Source organism: Orbicella faveolata, unplaced genomic scaffold (genome assembly GCF_042242905.1).
Source record: "Orbicella faveolata isolate gen_17 unplaced genomic scaffold, um_ofav_v1 contig_25, whole genome shotgun sequence".
NCBI lineage: Eukaryota > Metazoa > Cnidaria > Anthozoa > Scleractinia > Merulinidae > Orbicella > Orbicella faveolata.
In genome coordinates, this window is record NW_028301553.1 from 2,084,224 (window position 1) to 2,101,508 (window position 17,285).

The following is a 17,285-nucleotide window of genomic DNA, read 5'->3' on the forward strand; positions in this document are numbered from 1 at the left end:
CAACGGGGATAGGCTTCTAAACACAAGAGAGACTTATGTAAGTTAAGCCAGCTTGAGCTTCTTTTTTCCAAGCTTTGACACCCCGTAGACTTAAATTCGTTAGTGGTTTTCATATTTAATTGCATATTTTTGGTTAGCCTGAAATGTTTGTGATATCCCGCCCTCAGCCGTCTAATCCCCTTGCTAATTCCCGTCTCTCGCCCCGGGCCGATTAGGTTGAGGGCGGGGAATGATCGACATTTTAAGCTACTTTTTGGTATGCTTCGGCGGCATATCAGGTGAGTTTCAGAATGAGAATCTGATGAGCACCCCCGTCCCCCGCCGGGCTTCCACTCCTCTGTGTGCTGCTTGTGTTTTGGGGTCGTGTCAAAGCGATTTCAGCGAGTTTTAGTTTCAAGCTCAATGAAAACTGAATTGAAACTAAAACTGGATCGCTGAAATCGCTTTTAAACGGCCCCAGAACGCCACGGAAATACAAGTAGCAGACGGAAGAGTCGAGTTGTTATCAAATGTCTTTTCTACAATATATTAAAATTTTCAGGGCTTCCAAAGAGTTTGGGATACCTGTTGATACGTATGAGGAGACCAAACATTTACCGTACGACCCGTAATCAAATTCGAACAAAAAATCCAACTATATTAGGTCAGTGACTTGATATCGCAAGATAAGAGAACAGTAGACACGGCTTCTGATTGGCTAATTGCGAATTTGGGAACGGTAGAACAAAACTTGTTTATTTTCTCTTGGACAAATTCAATATAGTTAGATTACTCGGCAGCCTTGGCATCAGCGCGATTGCAGGTCAGCGCATCGGAGAATATATATATACTGAGTTTCTTCGAGTCTTGTACTGTTTTTTTGTTTTGTTTTGTTTTAGTTCTTTTTCTTTTTTTTTTTCCGTTTTGTTTTGTTTTGTTTGTGTGTGTGTGTGTGTGTGTGTGTGTGTGTGTGTGTGTGTGTGTGTGTGCCCAAAATTGTCGCTCACATTGCTATCGGAGAGTGTTTTACCTCGCTGTATTCCTACACGTTGTGACACGTACTGTGTAAAATCGTGTTTTCTTCCATTTTTTCGGACTAGAGTCTATTTGGCCCTCTCAAATGCTCAAAATAAAAAAGCTACAACGACAGTCTACCTTGTAATATCTCAAGGCTCACCGCGCAGGGCCTGGCGATAACTCCTAAACAATTTTCCGAATCAACTCAGGTCCAAGTTTAAAAATTTAACTCCGATTTCTGGAACGTTTAACTCCGATTTCAGTAATTTCATATCGGTGAAACCGGACATGTTAGCCGTGTTAAACTCATCAGAAACCGGTGGAGCCTTATCCATACATTCCTTAGAGCCCCTAATCCAGAAACCCCAAAAGGCCCTCAGTCGTGGAGCCTTACGCAATCAATTGCCAAACATGGTAAGCACACCTGAAACGCGATTGCTGTCTACTGCCACCACTGCCATAACGAACATTGACCAAGTAGATCAAGGAGGTGACATTTTAACCTGGAAAAACTACTTCTACGCGATGTAACGTCGTCAAAATAACTAAATACCAAGGTACGTTAGTTCTTTGTTCGCGGTACGATAGTGCTGACGTATAGAGAAACGTGCGAGGAAGTAAATATTCGACGTTATGAGGCACGAGTTTAGGTTGAACATTCGCAAACGACTTGGAAAGCGAATTTCGAAAGTAAAAAGCTTTACTTCTCTATCAAGAAGTAAAAAAAAGGTGGGGAATGCTTTTTGTGTTGCAAATACAACGATTGCCGAAATACTGTCAAATGGTTGAGATGCAATCGTTTGTTGACGAGAACATGTTCTAAGTGAACAGCGTAGACTTCAAGTTTGTTTCCGTGCAGCAAATAAACTCTCTGTCGATCGACATGATGCAGCTAGGACTCAAATTTGCCGCTGTGTCTTTCTCTCGTTTCCCAAGGAATTTTGTATTGTAGAGTTAGATTATTTTAGAGTGTTACGACCTGTCTTAGTACGTATGACAATCGAGAATAGGCGCAAAATACATAAAAAAATTGAGATGGATGCAGGGTTCGATTCAACTAGCTCTGACGTCTTTTGTTTTTTCGGTGAAGATAATTGGTATTTTTTTTCCGCTTTATTTTGGTCCATTCTCCCAGAATACCTCATCCATTAGAAATATCTTACATGTTTAACAAAATCTCGTGAACTGCGCGTGGTTTACAATTTTGCTTCCAGAAGGGCTGCATGACTGGGCGTAATGTGAAACTAGGTAAGCTTAGATGGTGGCATCACTACGTGACGTTCCTCAGCAAAGCTTACGTCTGTACTTTTGTATCTTGAAGGTCATAGTACTACTACATATGCTTGGAACATGTATAGTATTTACAATAATATTTCCAATTAAAGTTATAAACTTGAAGATGTACATTGGACAAAGAGTGAGATAAGACTTGAGGAAAATAAAGTTAAAGATTATGCCATTTTCATTCCATGTCACTTTGTTTTCCTCAAGAAACGTTCTGTTTGCTACATAGTATTTTGTTGGCAATTTCAAAATTAATGTCAGGGTTCACTTAACCTGTGTGGTTACTTTCATCAGACACAGTAAACAACAGGACAGGGTTGTCCAAAGCCTGATTAAGGTCATTCCCCAGTATTGCATTTGCGCATCCCTACTGCGCATAATTTCACGCGCGATTAGCGCGCATGCATTAAAAAATGGTGGCTTTTTCTTTGCGGCTGGACCTCGCCATAGAGGTAAATCGTCATTTTCTCGAAAACAAGTATGGTGACCTATCATTTTTTCTGTTGTGTTGAATTGAGTAAAAAATTTCTCCATGTAAAATAAATATGGGCCAATTCTTAGTGTTGAGCAAGAGACAATCGTCGGAAACGTGAATTTAGCAAGCTATTGTGACTATAATCATCGTGCTATTATAAGGATATACAGTATATGGTATAAACAAGGTCCTGTTGCTCGTAAACGGACATGGGGACCCCTCATTTTTATTTCCAAATTTAAGTTCCTACAATATAAACAGTCAATTGGCAAAGTTTGGCAAAAGTCTCAGTGTAGGTTCTATTTCAGTGGAATGACCTTAAGCTGATCTAGGATTAGCAAGAATTTTGATTTCACTTTGGTAACTTTTCGGTAAGGATTTCTGTGTATATTGTTTGGCCTTCAGTTTTGAATTTAAATAATCTCAAACTGCACTAAAGATAGGCAGTGACAAACATTTTTTAATGCTTCAGTTAACTTTTAATCCTGGTCCAGTTGTATTGGTGGTTGACAGGAGGGTTTTGTACAGAAGTGTACATCCATATCATTGGTAAAAGGTTCCACTGGTAGTACACCCTTGTTTGGTTGAAGCTCTGTAATTTGGGGATAAAGAAGGAGAAAGTAGAAGGCATGCATGGATGGCTTCTCTTTCCCTGTTTTGAAAAGTCACAATTTTTGAAAAGGGAATGGTGAATTATTACAAGTTGCCCATAGAATGCATTTTCAATAATTGGACTTCTCCCTTTATGGTCAGAACCTCTTATAAATGGCCACTTCTTGTAGGTGACAACAATTACACTTAACGCTGATGGCTGACATTTTTTTTATTGTCTTTAGCATCTAGTAGGCAACCACTTCATTTGGTGTGGTCTTACTATAGTTAAGTAGGGTGTCAGGGTCAAAATTGTGACCAGCTGGTCGCCAATGCGACTGAAAATTGAGTGTTGAGGCCAGAATATTGAGGCTAGTCGCCATTAGGCAACTAACTTTTAGCGTCTTGAACAGGCATTCAAGAAATCAATTTCGTTTTAAATCCAAAAACTTTGTGTTTGGTTTCAAGCAAAAAACTTACCCCTTGTCTCCTCAAAGTATTTAGCTTTCATAGAAAATAATTTAGATCAGAAATGAAGGTAAGCTTACTGTTAAATGACTCCCAAAATAGTTTAAATCCACACACTGTAATCAACATTTAGTGCCGCCATGTTTTCAGCAGTTTCAACTGCCAGCCATATCGTGGGTGCATGGCAGAAAGATGTGCTTTCCTTTCAAGCAACATGGCCGCTTGGTTTGTGCATGTCTAGAAGGCTTCATACCGATGGCATGTAGGAGGAAAATGATGTTATGTTCAGTCTCAACTTAGAGAGCTATGTATTTGATGAAAACTCCATTTCAACTAAATTGTAAGCTACACGATATTTTAATGTCTTTACACGTGAAATCTGACTCTTGCGGTCATTCAGGAGTAGAAATATCTTCACACAAAGAAACATCTTGAAAAACTCCACGTTTTTGTGTTTTGCTCTGAAGGAAAATTTTTATTGACACTTTTTGGCGACCACATTTTTCCATCTTGCGACTGAAAAAAAATTTCAGTTGCCAGTTGGCGCCTGCCTAAAAAAGCTAATTTCAGACCCTGGGTCAATTGAGTAAGAAGACATCTCCAACCCTGATATTAAGATAGATTTTGTTTTTGTAGGAGCTCCTTGATCCTCATACATGTAACTGATGTTTGCAAGTGGCTATTATTCACTGCAATACTGCTAACATCGTGTAGATGGATGTACCTAAATTTCTTTTTAGACGACGTGTTCTTTATAAATCAGGCTGTGACTCCATTGTTCTCTGACATCTTGCAAGTGACTTTTTAGGTGGTTGCATGGAAAGGTTCAAAATGGAATTATGTAATAGTGACATGTAGAAATATAAATTATGCTATTATTATACTCAAAGTTATTTTTGAAAGTTGTACTTAAGTTGTCTTTCGTATTTGTGAATTCAGGTTTTTTAGTTATAAACTTACTATGATGGCTGACAGCTGGTGGATGTTTAAAGGAATTCTGTTCTTGTGGCTGTACTATGTTGGCTTTTGTTCGTCCTTTGAGAATAATCAAGTTTGTGTGGTCAGTATGCATTATGACATTTAAGTGATATTTAACATTTTGCTTCTATTGAGACAAGGATACAGCGAGATCTATGATAATTTTTTGGCAATGTCAGTCCTTAACCATGATCAAGTATGATCACCTTCAACTATCCTCTTCGTGTCAAGTGTTTAGTTATTGGCAGTTTATCAGGCCTCATCTGCTTATTTTCCTGATTTTTTTCAATGTATTTTTTCATTAGTTTTGTGCATTTATATATTTATTTATTTGTTTATTTATTTATTTATTTATATATTTATTTATTTGTTTATTTATTTATTTATTTATATATTTATTTATTTTAATCTTTTTTTTTCAGGAAACTAATTGTAATGGTACCTCATGTAACCACTGTTATGATTATGGCTGGGCAAGTTTCGGTACACTCATTCCAACTCCATATTTAATGGTAAGTTAGAAGCCCTTACTGAATGAGGATTTAATTGTAATGCCAGTTCAGGACCCTGTTGAGAATTTTTTGTAAAGGAAATAAAATGGCAGAAATGACATGGCTAGACTTTTAGTGATGGTAAGATACTGGTGCAGAGGCCTGATTGACAGCTAGATATTGGATGGTTACTGCATATTAAGCAAATTGGAACAAATGGATGGCCAAGTAATTTTGTTGTGTTCTTCTCTCTGCCTGAGGGTGTAAATTTATGGTTACATGTGATCTGTCAGATTATAAGGGTACTTGACAAAATGCTGAAAGGGGGAGGGAGGGGGGACTAACTTATGAAGCATTCAGTGCAGGGGGGGAACAGAACTCCTGATGGCCTCACGCTACTGAAACCAGGATAGCCTCATGCAGTTGTGAGCTACTGGTCGCATTATCTTTACCTTTTAGTAAATAACATTTATTGTATCTTTTTAAGGGTGTTGTGGTATTAGCTAACCCCAGAGAAGCTTGTGAGCCAGTCAAGCCTCTAAGTAGCTATAATCAGTCAGGTTACTCTGGAAATTGGTTTCTACTCATTGATGTGGGTGATTGTGATTTTGATAAGAAGGTATGTGATGTTATTAATATGTTGTTACCACATAAAAAATTACTGTACGTTTGAAAGGCTAGGGTTAAAGGTCATTTATTTTATTTTTTTTCATTCAAGATGGTATCTTTTGGGGGTCTACTAGTTTCCTTCGTTGCATTCAGTCGTGAATTAATGTACCTGACAATGGCAATAGTGTGATATTAAATTTAAAATTTTGTAGCCACTGCATTACTGTTAATACTGATTAGCTCTAAGTGGTCAACTACAGAAGTATTGATACCTACAAGTAATTTCTATGAAGAATTATAAATCAGCCAGAAGTTACAACATATTATAATTAGTTCAAAATAAACGTCAATAAACTGAAGGATTTGCTGTTTTTGTTAATCCAGGGGGCCTATGCTACTGAAGGAGGCTTTAATGCTGCTATTATCAGGAGTTTAAAGAGTGATAGTATTGAACCAATAGGAGGTGGCTCAGGCAAGTAGCAAAATAAGTTTTGTAAACTATTTTGCATTATTTACCGTACTTACTATAATAGTGCCGACAACAACATGGCAGGCATGTCCTTTACGTGTAACAATGTCATATATGGAACTTACGTCCAAGTGTCCACAGAATCTTTCACGATTCTAGATTCTGCCGCCTCCAGTTTTCAAGTCAAGATAAAAGAGGTGGTGTATACTAATTTTACCCCCTAAGAGTGCAAATTGGCACAGAAGGTCATAACGTTGTGAATATTTGACAGATTTTTATGAATTTTTGCCATGAAAATTGTCTTGTGAAGATCTGCTCATTGAAGTCATAAAATTTTGACTCCCTCTCATCCAAGACATGGTTGACCACCCCCAGAAGTTTTTAGTTCCTTTTTGGGGATGCAAATGGAATGCAAGACTTGTTTCTTATCAAGCTATGCACTAAGAGCTGCTAAATAAGTTATAGTTTAGGGGTATACCTAATATATTAGAAGATTGATACATTTTTGAAGTCGTTCATTTTCCTATGTTAAAGCAATTTCTCTCAAAATGTCTACCTCCTTCATAGCTGCTGATGTCAATTCTTAAATAAGCTGATTAGTGGCTTTCAAATGGTATATTGTACACAGGCAGAGTGTCGTTCGCCTTAGGGGGTAAAGGGTTACGTGGGAAATTCAACTCTAAACTAACAGCTGAGGCACTTAGATTTGTCTCATCCTTTTTAATTCTTTTTTTATGTAATTTGTGTTCACTCAATGTAATCTTTTCATTCTGTTTCAACTACTGTTGGCGCACGCGCAGTCCTTTGTTCCCAGTGTATTCCAATATTCAAATTGTCAACGTAAATTTTATGGCGTAATTCTATAACATAATCATGTATTTGAAAATTCAAATGTACACTAAATGTGGGTTTCAAAACACATTTTGTTGCAGTAGTTGTTGCATTTTACAGATGATCTGTCTTTACTTTTTACAGATGATAGAAAAGTGGATGTTCCTGTTGTTTACATAGGAGAGGTATGTACATGTGCTTGTACTATGAATAGTTCTTATGTCTGACTGATGAAGATGTCCAGTAGAGTACATACAAAAAGCTCAACAAGGTCAAACTAAATAGCATAATAACAGTGATATAAATGTTCAAAACGCAGGTGTCAAATTTATTTATAACATTGTGTGGGCAGAGGTTGAAATTCTGCATTTTTTTCCCCGACAATTTTGTTATTAGCACATTGGTTAAATTTTCATCTTCATTTTTCAGACTACTGGTCAAGAGCTGGAAAAGAATGATTTTAGCAACCAACCGTAAGTCAGCTTTCAAAGTTGCAGGTTTTGCATGACAACTCTTGTTTGGAAAAGAAAAGAACATTTCTTTGTCTCGATTTTAACTTCGCCTAAATTATATCTAGCCACCTCTAAATATCTGCTCCTGGGTCCCCAAGGATGAACAAATCGTGCTTAAGTGACATCATAATTTCCAAAATCCACCATCTTGATGTCAGAAAATGACCAATGTCTAGAGAAATTGGAAAAAAATAGGATGTAAGCGATCCTACTTACAATAATATATAGATTTAGCCAAGCCTAAAAGTGGAGCCCCTGGGCTGGATTGTGCAAAGCCCAATTAAGCTAACTCAGGATAAGCGAGAATTGTGATTTGAGTTTTGTGACTTTACGGTGAGGTTTTCCGTTCATGTTGTTTGGCCTTCTGTTTTGAGTTTGAATAATCTCAAGGTCCTCAAAATACACACAGCAAAACCAGTGAAAAACATTTGTTTACAAGATAAACTTATGCTATATGAGCCCTTGATCCAATCAAAAAGAATCAACACTTGGTCAGCGGTCAACTTCAAAAAAAACATGTGGCCTCGATGAGTTTCAAACTTGAGCCTGCAATATGGTTACGTGATACTGGTCAGCAGATACGTTGTTTTGACAAAAGTCAAATGACCATAACATTGATGTTCATTATCAAAGAGGGATGCTACAAACCGAGGGTGCATGTCTCGGTCAACCTATTAGCTGGAGTATGGCCACCATCTTATGCAACTCCATCGCCATCGCCGTGGTGTGTACACACCCATGAGCAATACCGCTAGTGATGATAACCACAAGAAAATCAATTCATGGGTTTCCTTTTCTTTCCTATATGGGTATGAGGCTCTGCTTGGCAGTCCTTTGGGCTGCTGGAGCTCTGCTATTAATGTCTTATGTGCACATGTGTTGTTTTGATTTATGATACATTGCAGACACCAGGAGTATACAAATGAATATATGAAAGATCATATCTTTTAACTGCAGAGAAAGATGTATAGATAATTTATGGTTTCAACAGTGTTTCTGCCAGAGCGCGCCATTGCGGGAATCCCACGCTGCTATCAGAGATGGCCCCTAGAAAAACAAGAAAAGGGCCAATTTGGCCCTTTCCTTTTACAAGAGATCAGACTTAGCACAGGCATAGTATTTTAAAAGCCATCCCAGGGCTCGAAATTGCGACCAATACGGTTGCCAATGCAACTAACATTTCATCCTTGGCAACCAAAAGTTCTGGTTTTGTCACCATAATGGCGACTACATTTCTCTGTGTTGACGATCAGTAACGGCTAATTTGTCACACATTATGTCCTTCTAGAAAATCATATTGAAAGATCTTTGCTTCTAAAACATTCAACATAAAAGAAATCAATGCGTCCTTTTGCTTTGCTGTATTGATACTCTCGCATCGGAAAATTTCCAAATGGCTGGCTGTGTTTGAAATCACCCTATAATGCATTGCAAACCCTTGATCATTGACTACATTATGTATGCCTGAGGATTGTTCTCTTGTAATGCACAGATCCTTCATACTAGTATCTGATTCAAAAGAAACTTCATTGAGTTGAAACACTCCAAAAAGCACTTATTAAATTTTATCATAGATCCTAATAAACTGCTTTATTTTCCTTGGTACCCTGATGCATTTTTTCTTTCTGTAGCTTTCAATTTATTGGCCCATTTCCTAAAAAAAATTGCCTCCTAAAAAAAGTCTTCAGGTGCCACTTTGGCCCTCAAGTAAAATTTTCTGGCTGAAACACTGGTTTCACGATCATTGCAGTTATGTGTGTATAACTGGGACAATCAACCATGTCTTCAGACACCAGGAGTGTTTACCATTCAACCAAAAATCCCATAACTAACTGTTGGAAAGCAAGTAGAACGGTTTATTTCGAGGAATTTTGTAAGGAAATTGCTGATTACATTTTGAGGTAGTCCTCTTATCCTGTTTGGCTTGAACTGTTTGGAAATTCTGCAGTTAACTGTTTGTTCATCTGTGCCACTTCCAGTTTTCCATCAGGGGAAACAGTAACCAGGAAGCCAGTGTTGACTGGTAAACACTTTCAACATTCCATTCTTGAACAGTCCACAATGGTTGTGTCTTGCAAACAGTTTAAAACACCACAGTTGAACAGAAGAAATGACGCACAACAGCCTTCTTAACGCATTAATTTGTTTTTACTTCTTACAGGAGCAAAAGGATCCTTCTAACTCCACAAGAGTTTCCTCAGATATGGGATTATGAATTCTATATGATTCCCTTTGCAATCATTGTAGGAATCTGTTTTATTCTGATGGCTATGTTTATGGTAAGTTGTAAAACTTACTAGGCGTATTCTTCATGTATTAAATTATATCACTGTGATGGTGTTTACATTTTTTGTTGTGAGATGATTTTTTTGTAGTTCTGGCTCAGTTTTCACTCTGCCATGTGCTTGACACTGATATTGCCATTGAGGTAGCACAAAAACCTGGCACCTGTGAAGTATTGCCCACACAAGACTAGACTTGAGCAACATTTTTCCTACCTTGCAGTATCCCTTGTGGTTTTGGAAGGGGCTAGACCAATCAAGCACAGTTTTTACATGACTTAAGAATGAGCAAAAAAATGATACACCATTATAGCAGAACTTGACACTGCATTGGCCTCAACCTAGCTCTGCCAACTCCTTGTATGTTGGTTAAAATGAATTTTCTTAAAAAAATATTTGGGTTAAAATGAATTTAATATTAAAGTCATTACTTATCTTTAAAATGCAGATCAGCCGCTACTACAGGCATTACCTAGAGCAGCGACGTAACAGGCTTTCACCAACAAACCTGAAAAAAATTCCGACTAAAAAGTTTAAAAAAGGTAAGTTAATGTTATTACGGTAGGAATCTAAATGACATAATAGGAGAGAATGAGGAAATGCTTTGATATCAATGAGTGGAACCAAGTTACACATTTCGTGACAACCAGCGCTCTTGCAGCCAGCACTCAGAGGGTGGTGTGGCTGATAACCTACCTCAACCTTGATTATTCTAGATATCACAAAACCCTCATCCAATAATATTATTTATTATTATTTGATTTTAAAGTGTTGAGTAACTTCATGTAAAAATAAGTAAGTAAGAATATTGGTTCCACTCTTTGAGAACTAAGGTCTTCCAGAGAATGAAGTGAATGAATGACTGAATAACCAGATGAAGTAACTTGAACTGATTGGAATCTCTAGTGATTGTCTTTTTGCATTCATATCATCAGGTGATGATTACTATGACGTGTGTGCCATTTGTTTGGAAGAATACAAAGACGGTGAACGACTTCGAATACTTCCTTGTGAGCATGGTAGGTATTTCCTGATGCAATCCAACCCTGTGACTTCTAACAATACTGATACTGAAAAAGGGCTATAAAAAAGATATATGCACTAAGTAGATTAGGTGCATGCATATGCAAGACAAAACGTCAAAGGGCTACCATTACCTTACACCCAGGTGATACCCAGCTAACAAATAACTTTTTTCTTTGTTATTGTTTGAAGCGTATCATTGCAAGTGTGTAGATCCGTGGCTCACAGAGGGGAAGCGCACATGCCCAGTGTGCAAACGACCCGTAACACATGACAACAGAACAAGAAACAGGCCTCAAAGAACTGACGTGGAGGCAACAGGAGAGTTGACTAATGAAGCCGATGAAACAACTCCACTTATTGCATCAACTGCCAGCACTTCCAACTCTATGACAGTATAGTCAAGAACTTTTCTTAGTACTTTGCAGAAACAATGATCTTTCCCTTAGAAAGAACTGATATACTGGCCACATCTTTCTTGTAAGCACAAAGGCTCATAAAAGAGAAGCTTTACCACTGACATGCTGGTAGTATCTATCTAGGCATGTTGTCTGCAGATGCTCGAGTGGTCAAAAAATTTTGAGATTTTAAGGCTTTTTTAGACAAGAGAAATGATACATATCTGCAAGTACACCATATTTATTATTCTTAGGGTTAGTTTTTCATTCAGCTGATCTTTAAAGAGCGTAATCTAGTGAAAACTTACTTGCCTCCTTTCATAGTTCATAGTACAGTTTGGAGGATTTAACCCTCAAATTAATATTTCTTTTTGGTTATCCTTTCCATAGATGTGATGTCTTTTATTTTGGGGTTTCAAAAAGCAACAATACAAGTTGATCACTTTGAACAGAGTACTTAAAATTGGTCATACCAGGTACCACCATTGTAAAATGAAAGCTAAAATATGGGAATTGTTAGCAAATTTATCAGAACAAAGCACCACAAAACTAGTTTATCAATTATGAGATATAAGTTTATAGACTGCATTGAACTTTGGAAGGTGTAGAGAACTGTGGGAATCTCCCCGTGTCCATGAACTGGCTTACCTTTGATAACGTTTTTGTACATAAAATAAATAATGAAATGCAGTGTAATTGCTAAAATTATGTTACATTATTTGCCAAAGGCAGACTGAACATTGACGAATACTTAAAGAGACAGACGTAAATTAGCTATTTCAAAAATGTATTTACCAGCTTTCACTGAGCCTCAGGCAAATAATTGTTGTAGTGTGAATAACTATGATGTTGAGTGGTGAATATATAAAACTAGAAAGTAATGATTTTAAAACATTGATTGATGGTGATTTATTGGACAGTTTTTTTTACCATCTGTTAAGAGTAGCTCTGGTCTAAACAGAAAAAAATTTCACTCAATCTTTGAACGATGTCTTTGTCTCTTCAAAGTAAATACAATTTCATTCCTAACTGACCACTATGTTTACAAACTTTGGTGACAAGTGCAGCTATGCTCAGTAACCAAGCCTTGAAATGGCAGACAGTAAATATCTCGACCAATCAGAATTTCACCTCTGGAGATTATATTACAGAATATTATTAGCTATAGTAGGAGAAAAAAATGTGTTTGTGTCAACTTGAGGGCATGGTAACCTTACTCTTTGTAGCTGGTAGTTATTTCCCTGTCCGTGATGCTATATTCATTAAAACCGGTATACTTAATCATAACATGTGATAAGATTCTTTTGGTGTAACTTATTTTATAGTGGTGTTGTCTTCAAATGAAACGAAACAGCTTGCGTTAAAGCTGGATATTAATCCATTGTAAGGTAGTTTATCTGGTTTATTAATTGAATTTTTAACGTAACTTGCTGTGTAGAAAATACACGTTTGATAGTTGTTTTGTAGGGGTGCATTTCCCTTATAAATTGTTACCCTTCTGTGGATGGTAAGCTGAAGTCATCCAGATAACTGAGATTCCATGATTGTAAATATCTCAATACTGAATCTGGCAGATAAGAGCTTGGTAAATTAGAATCAGTCACCATATTTACTGGCTTAGTAACTTCATTGAAGAAGTATATCTTGCTTTTCTAACAGTCTTGATTTTAAAAAATCTACCAGTCTACCCGTGAAAAAGGCTGTGTGTGGTCACAGGTTTTAGAATCCTTTTACTGTTACCGTTAACTTTCAGATGCATTGTATAATTATTAAAACTGTGAAATACGTTTCATGTTGTTCTTTGCTGTCTTGTTTCTTTTGCCAGTGCTAATCTAGTGTATATGAGAAGATTCTGCTGTTCGCAGTTCACAACAACTTAGTGGTTGTAGAAAAGTTATCAACCCCAGCTTTATAATAATATATTGCAGACTGGTAATGAGAGAAAGGAATACCCAGTATCAACATACATACGAAGGACGGTTTGGATATGTATGGATTAAATCAAGTAAAAGGGGAATTAATATACCAAGACTTCGATTATACCCCTCTTCTTTTGGGAGAAATAATTACCAGATGTAACATCTACAGAAACTTAAAATACCCTTTTAAAATTTTAAAAGATTCAGTATAGTTTCACCATGGATGGTACCCGAGGATGGTAGGTCCCTTCTGCGATCCATGGTTTCAGAGGTTGATGGTGGCTGCAAAGGCTGTTAACCCTTTAGTCCCTAAGAGTGCCATCTGGCACAACGTCATAACTTAGTGAATATTTGAGAGATTTTATGGATTTTTGCCGCAAAAATTGTCTTGTAAAGATTTGCTCATTGATGGCATAAAACTTTGACCCCTCCTATCTAAGACGTGGTTGACCACCGAATATTATAGGTATACCCCCAGTTCAGGGGTATACCTATGATATTTGAGAGTTGATACGTGCTGGAAGGTTTTCATTTTCGCAGTTTAAAGCAGTTTCTCTCAAATGACTACCTCTTTTATAGTTGCTGATGTCAGTTCTTAAATAAGCTGATCAGTGGCTTTCAAAATGGTATGTTGTACACAGACAGAGAGTCTTTATTTGCCGATTTGGGAAAAAAATCCGTTCGCCATAGGGGGTAAAAGGTCAACTCTGCTCATGATAATCACATATATAGTTTTATCTTTTTTATGCATAGAAATTATCAATCTTTTTGGCTATTATTATAGAATTCTCAGATCAGCAACTATTTGTTTATTAGATTAGTATGATTAGTATTAGGTTTAATATTATTATGAGACATTTTCCATAGTCTTAAATATTTTTCGATTTTTTTTTGTTCTATCTATTTTGTGTCCCCAAATTTGTATGGGATTTTTCCACGCTAAAATGTATTGACAGGTAAACAAAGTTTCTATCTATCTATCTATCTATCTATTCCCCATCACCAACGCAAAAAGATAAGTCCTCATAAGAACATACTCGGAAGCTTATGATGTTCCTACGACAAGGTCACATTTTGTTTATTACTTTCACTTTCAGAAATATGAATGTAGATAAGTTACAAGCAGAAATCCATACAATAAAATCGTTCATTTCTTCTTGGCCAAAAGTTCAGTCAATAACTTGAGATAAAATGGGCATACTTCCAGTACTTCTAGATATGCCAAAATATTGTTAATCTGAATATTGGGTCTGTAGTTAAAAGTAATGACAGAAGAAAGTTACTATTCGTGGCCCTCTGCTAAAAATGCAGAAATACTGATAAGCGTAAAGTACACTTAACCTCAATATTTTTAAACCTTTTTTTTAATTACAAAACTAGTGAGCAGCACTTTACAAACTGAAGTTTTAAAACTTGTTTTTTCTTCCATGCATTTCGTCTAACTATCATAGACTACTTCAGCAAGCTTTACAAACATGCATTAAACAACTGTATTTAAGCCATACTAGAGGCTATTTCCACAAAGTTTTCGCCGGACAGGAGAAAATCCGGCCAAACACTTGTGGTTTGTGTTCATCAATAGTTACTACTAGATAGTTCGATGTAACGCGACGGGGAATAAGCTTAAATAATTTTTACAACTCAGTTCAATTCGCAGACTTCTTCTCACTAGTTCAGTATTTAAAAAAGTTTTTAAAAAGTTTTTAAAAAAGTGTTAAAAAAAGTTTTAAAAAGTTTAAAAAACCTTTAAAAAGTTTTCAAGTTAAGCTTACACAGCAAACTCAAAACCCCGTCCCAACGAGGTATTCCGCTAGGGATTCCACCATCTGGTTGCAATTTCCAGCTCCACCAGCACCTTCATCATAGCCACCCAGAATAAGAGCTTTGTTGGTCAAACAAGCACAGAATCCTCCCTTCTCTTTCATTTTCAAGTACGCCGCTTTCTTCTCTGTGTCGTTTCGTAGCATCATGTATTTGGTTCCCGCTATGTTCTTGCCCGCAACACTTCCATCCTTTAAGCTCTTTATAATATCCAGTGCTTCTTGTTTGGACACCTATCGCAAAAAAGATTCCTAATTGTGAGTTCTTAGCTATGTTAACAAGTTTTTTTTATACACTTAGAAGTCAAGAAGAAATCTTAAAAGTTTATCTCCTTACTGAAAATCCAGCACTACTAGCCCATGGCGAGCCGTCTAAGCCAAAAATACAGGCCTTTTGAACTTTTCCACTTCCCACAAGATTGCTGTCCACGTAGGTTTGCCAAGACATGTTTAACTCGACAAAAATAATTCTAGTGCAAGTCAAACTTGGTAAACTTATCTTCTTGAAATGCTGCGGGGAAACAAAATTGCGCCGGAGAAAAGAGCTGACGTTTACATGGCTGATGACGTAATTGAAACTCAGATTCACGTGGAACCCGGATGGCAGGGAAGATCTTAGCACACTGACGGGAAAAAGAAATTAAAAAAGCACAAAACTATCAATCAATCTAACTATCAATAGGACCGACTCAAGGTCATTAATAATTTTAGCTTTAGCTTACCTGAAATTTCCAAGATCACCTTTTATCCAAATCGAAATTTTTTTTCGCAGTTCATTGGGTGATATATAGAATCAGATGAGAAAATAAAAATTTTGACGTTATGGGCACTTTGTGAACTTAAATCAGTCCAGTTGATGGTTCTAATTTTTTAGACATTTTCTTTTTCCCGTTGATTTGATAGGTGGTTGGTAGGGGGGGGGGGGGTCAGTGTCTTGTCTTGGGCCTGTTATACGACGCTTGCTTCTTTTAAAAATAAATACATGTTACTTAATACAGCCAACAGTGAGGAGTTTGATTCATGTCTTACTTTCCAGCGTTAATAAATAAGACCAACTGCCATGACAGTCTCTCTTCTCATCATGCACCAACTTTGCACTTCGATTCTACTAAACAAAGTCAAACAACCTTAGCTTCGCATTAAGTCTTCTTTAATCTTAGCTAATTGACGTTTTTCGCTTTCAGGTAAACTGACGGTAAATTTGTTTTTGAGTCACGTTAAATTAAAGAATCCTTGATTGAAAGAAGCTAAAATTATTTTTCATGAAAGTAGTTTGTGCGACAGTGTAATGACTCCCATCGAGTACTTGATTGCCGTGAGCGTGAAATCGCACAAGTTTACGCTACGCTTGTGTAAACTGTACACGATTTAGTGGACATAATTATGGCTCAGTGGATTTGTCGTGCTTACTTACTCTCGGGGGGGGGGGGGGGGGGACTCCCATCTAAATTGGGCTGGGGTGCTCATCGTACCTTCTAGGGGTTAGTTCCCTGTACCCTGTCCTGTGCTGGCCTGTGATTCGCCCTACGAGAGACCCTCCTCCTTCAGTTTCTTCATCACCGTCCTCCGTCAGGTAGTCTTTGGCCTCAATGCCTCTCTTTTTCCTCGCAGTTGGAGTCCATCTCAAGGGAACTTTCGGTATCCTTTCATTGGGCATGCTGAGTATATGACCGAGCCATTGTAACCTGCGATTCTTACTCTCAAGAGACATATTTCTACTCCCTGTCTTCCTATACAGTTCCTCACTGGAGATCTTGTTAGGCCGGTAAATGTTGCAGATCCAACGTAAGCAGCTGTTATGGAAGACGTCGACCTTTCTCATATCTTCTTTCATTATTCTCCAGAACTCAAAGCCTTAGCCATACAAGAGGACGGCGGTCAAGGTTCCAAAGGAATAAAGGATGGTTTTGTTTTATAATCTAAATTGATGCTTAACCGACAAGCCAACGTCTTAGTTAGGCTAACTTGGGCCATGTGTTTGAATCTTGATTTGTCCTCAGTCATCTCTCACAAGACAATACGTAATGAGAATAAGTCGGAAGGAGGAAACAATGGAGAATGCCACCATCCCTCACGTCTTATAATTTTCTTATCATAGAGACTAAAGACTAGTCAGCCCTCAACTCTGCAATTTCAGAC

General features: G+C 37.3%; 2 protein-coding genes across 3 annotated transcripts; one reads left to right on the plus strand and one right to left on the minus strand.

The window, feature by feature from the left end:
- The first annotated feature begins 1,403 nt into the window (after window positions 1–1,403).
- Window positions 1,404–13,195, plus strand: LOC110040590 (E3 ubiquitin-protein ligase RNF13-like). Its single transcript, XM_020745843.2, has 11 exons — window positions 1,404–1,553; window positions 4,754–4,874; window positions 5,215–5,304; window positions 5,771–5,902; window positions 6,277–6,364; window positions 7,337–7,377; window positions 7,622–7,665; window positions 9,866–9,983; window positions 10,435–10,528; window positions 10,922–11,005; window positions 11,202–13,195. The coding sequence occupies exons 2-11, from the start codon at window positions 4,776–4,778 to the stop codon at window positions 11,408–11,410; spliced, it is 999 nt and encodes a 332-aa protein (XP_020601502.2). The 5' UTR covers window positions 1,404–1,553; window positions 4,754–4,775; the 3' UTR covers window positions 11,411–13,195.
- A 1,176-nt stretch (window positions 13,196–14,371) lies between these two features.
- Window positions 14,372–17,243, minus strand: LOC110040647 (profilin-2-like). Of its 2 annotated transcripts, none has more exons than XM_020745918.2 (2): window positions 15,484–16,043; window positions 14,372–15,380 (listed from the first exon to the last, which is right to left on the minus strand). In XM_020745918.2, exons 1-2 carry the CDS (start codon window positions 15,592–15,594, stop codon window positions 15,108–15,110), a joined length of 384 nt encoding a protein of 127 aa, XP_020601577.1. In that variant the 5' UTR covers window positions 15,595–16,043; the 3' UTR covers window positions 14,372–15,107. The 2 variants fall into 2 exon arrangements, with proteins under 2 accessions (XP_020601577.1, XP_089149241.1); XM_089293115.1 differs by lacking the exon at window positions 15,484–16,043 and adding an exon at window positions 16,619–17,243 and having other exon boundaries at window positions 15,252–15,380.
- Window positions 17,244–17,285: the final 42 nt, after the last annotated feature.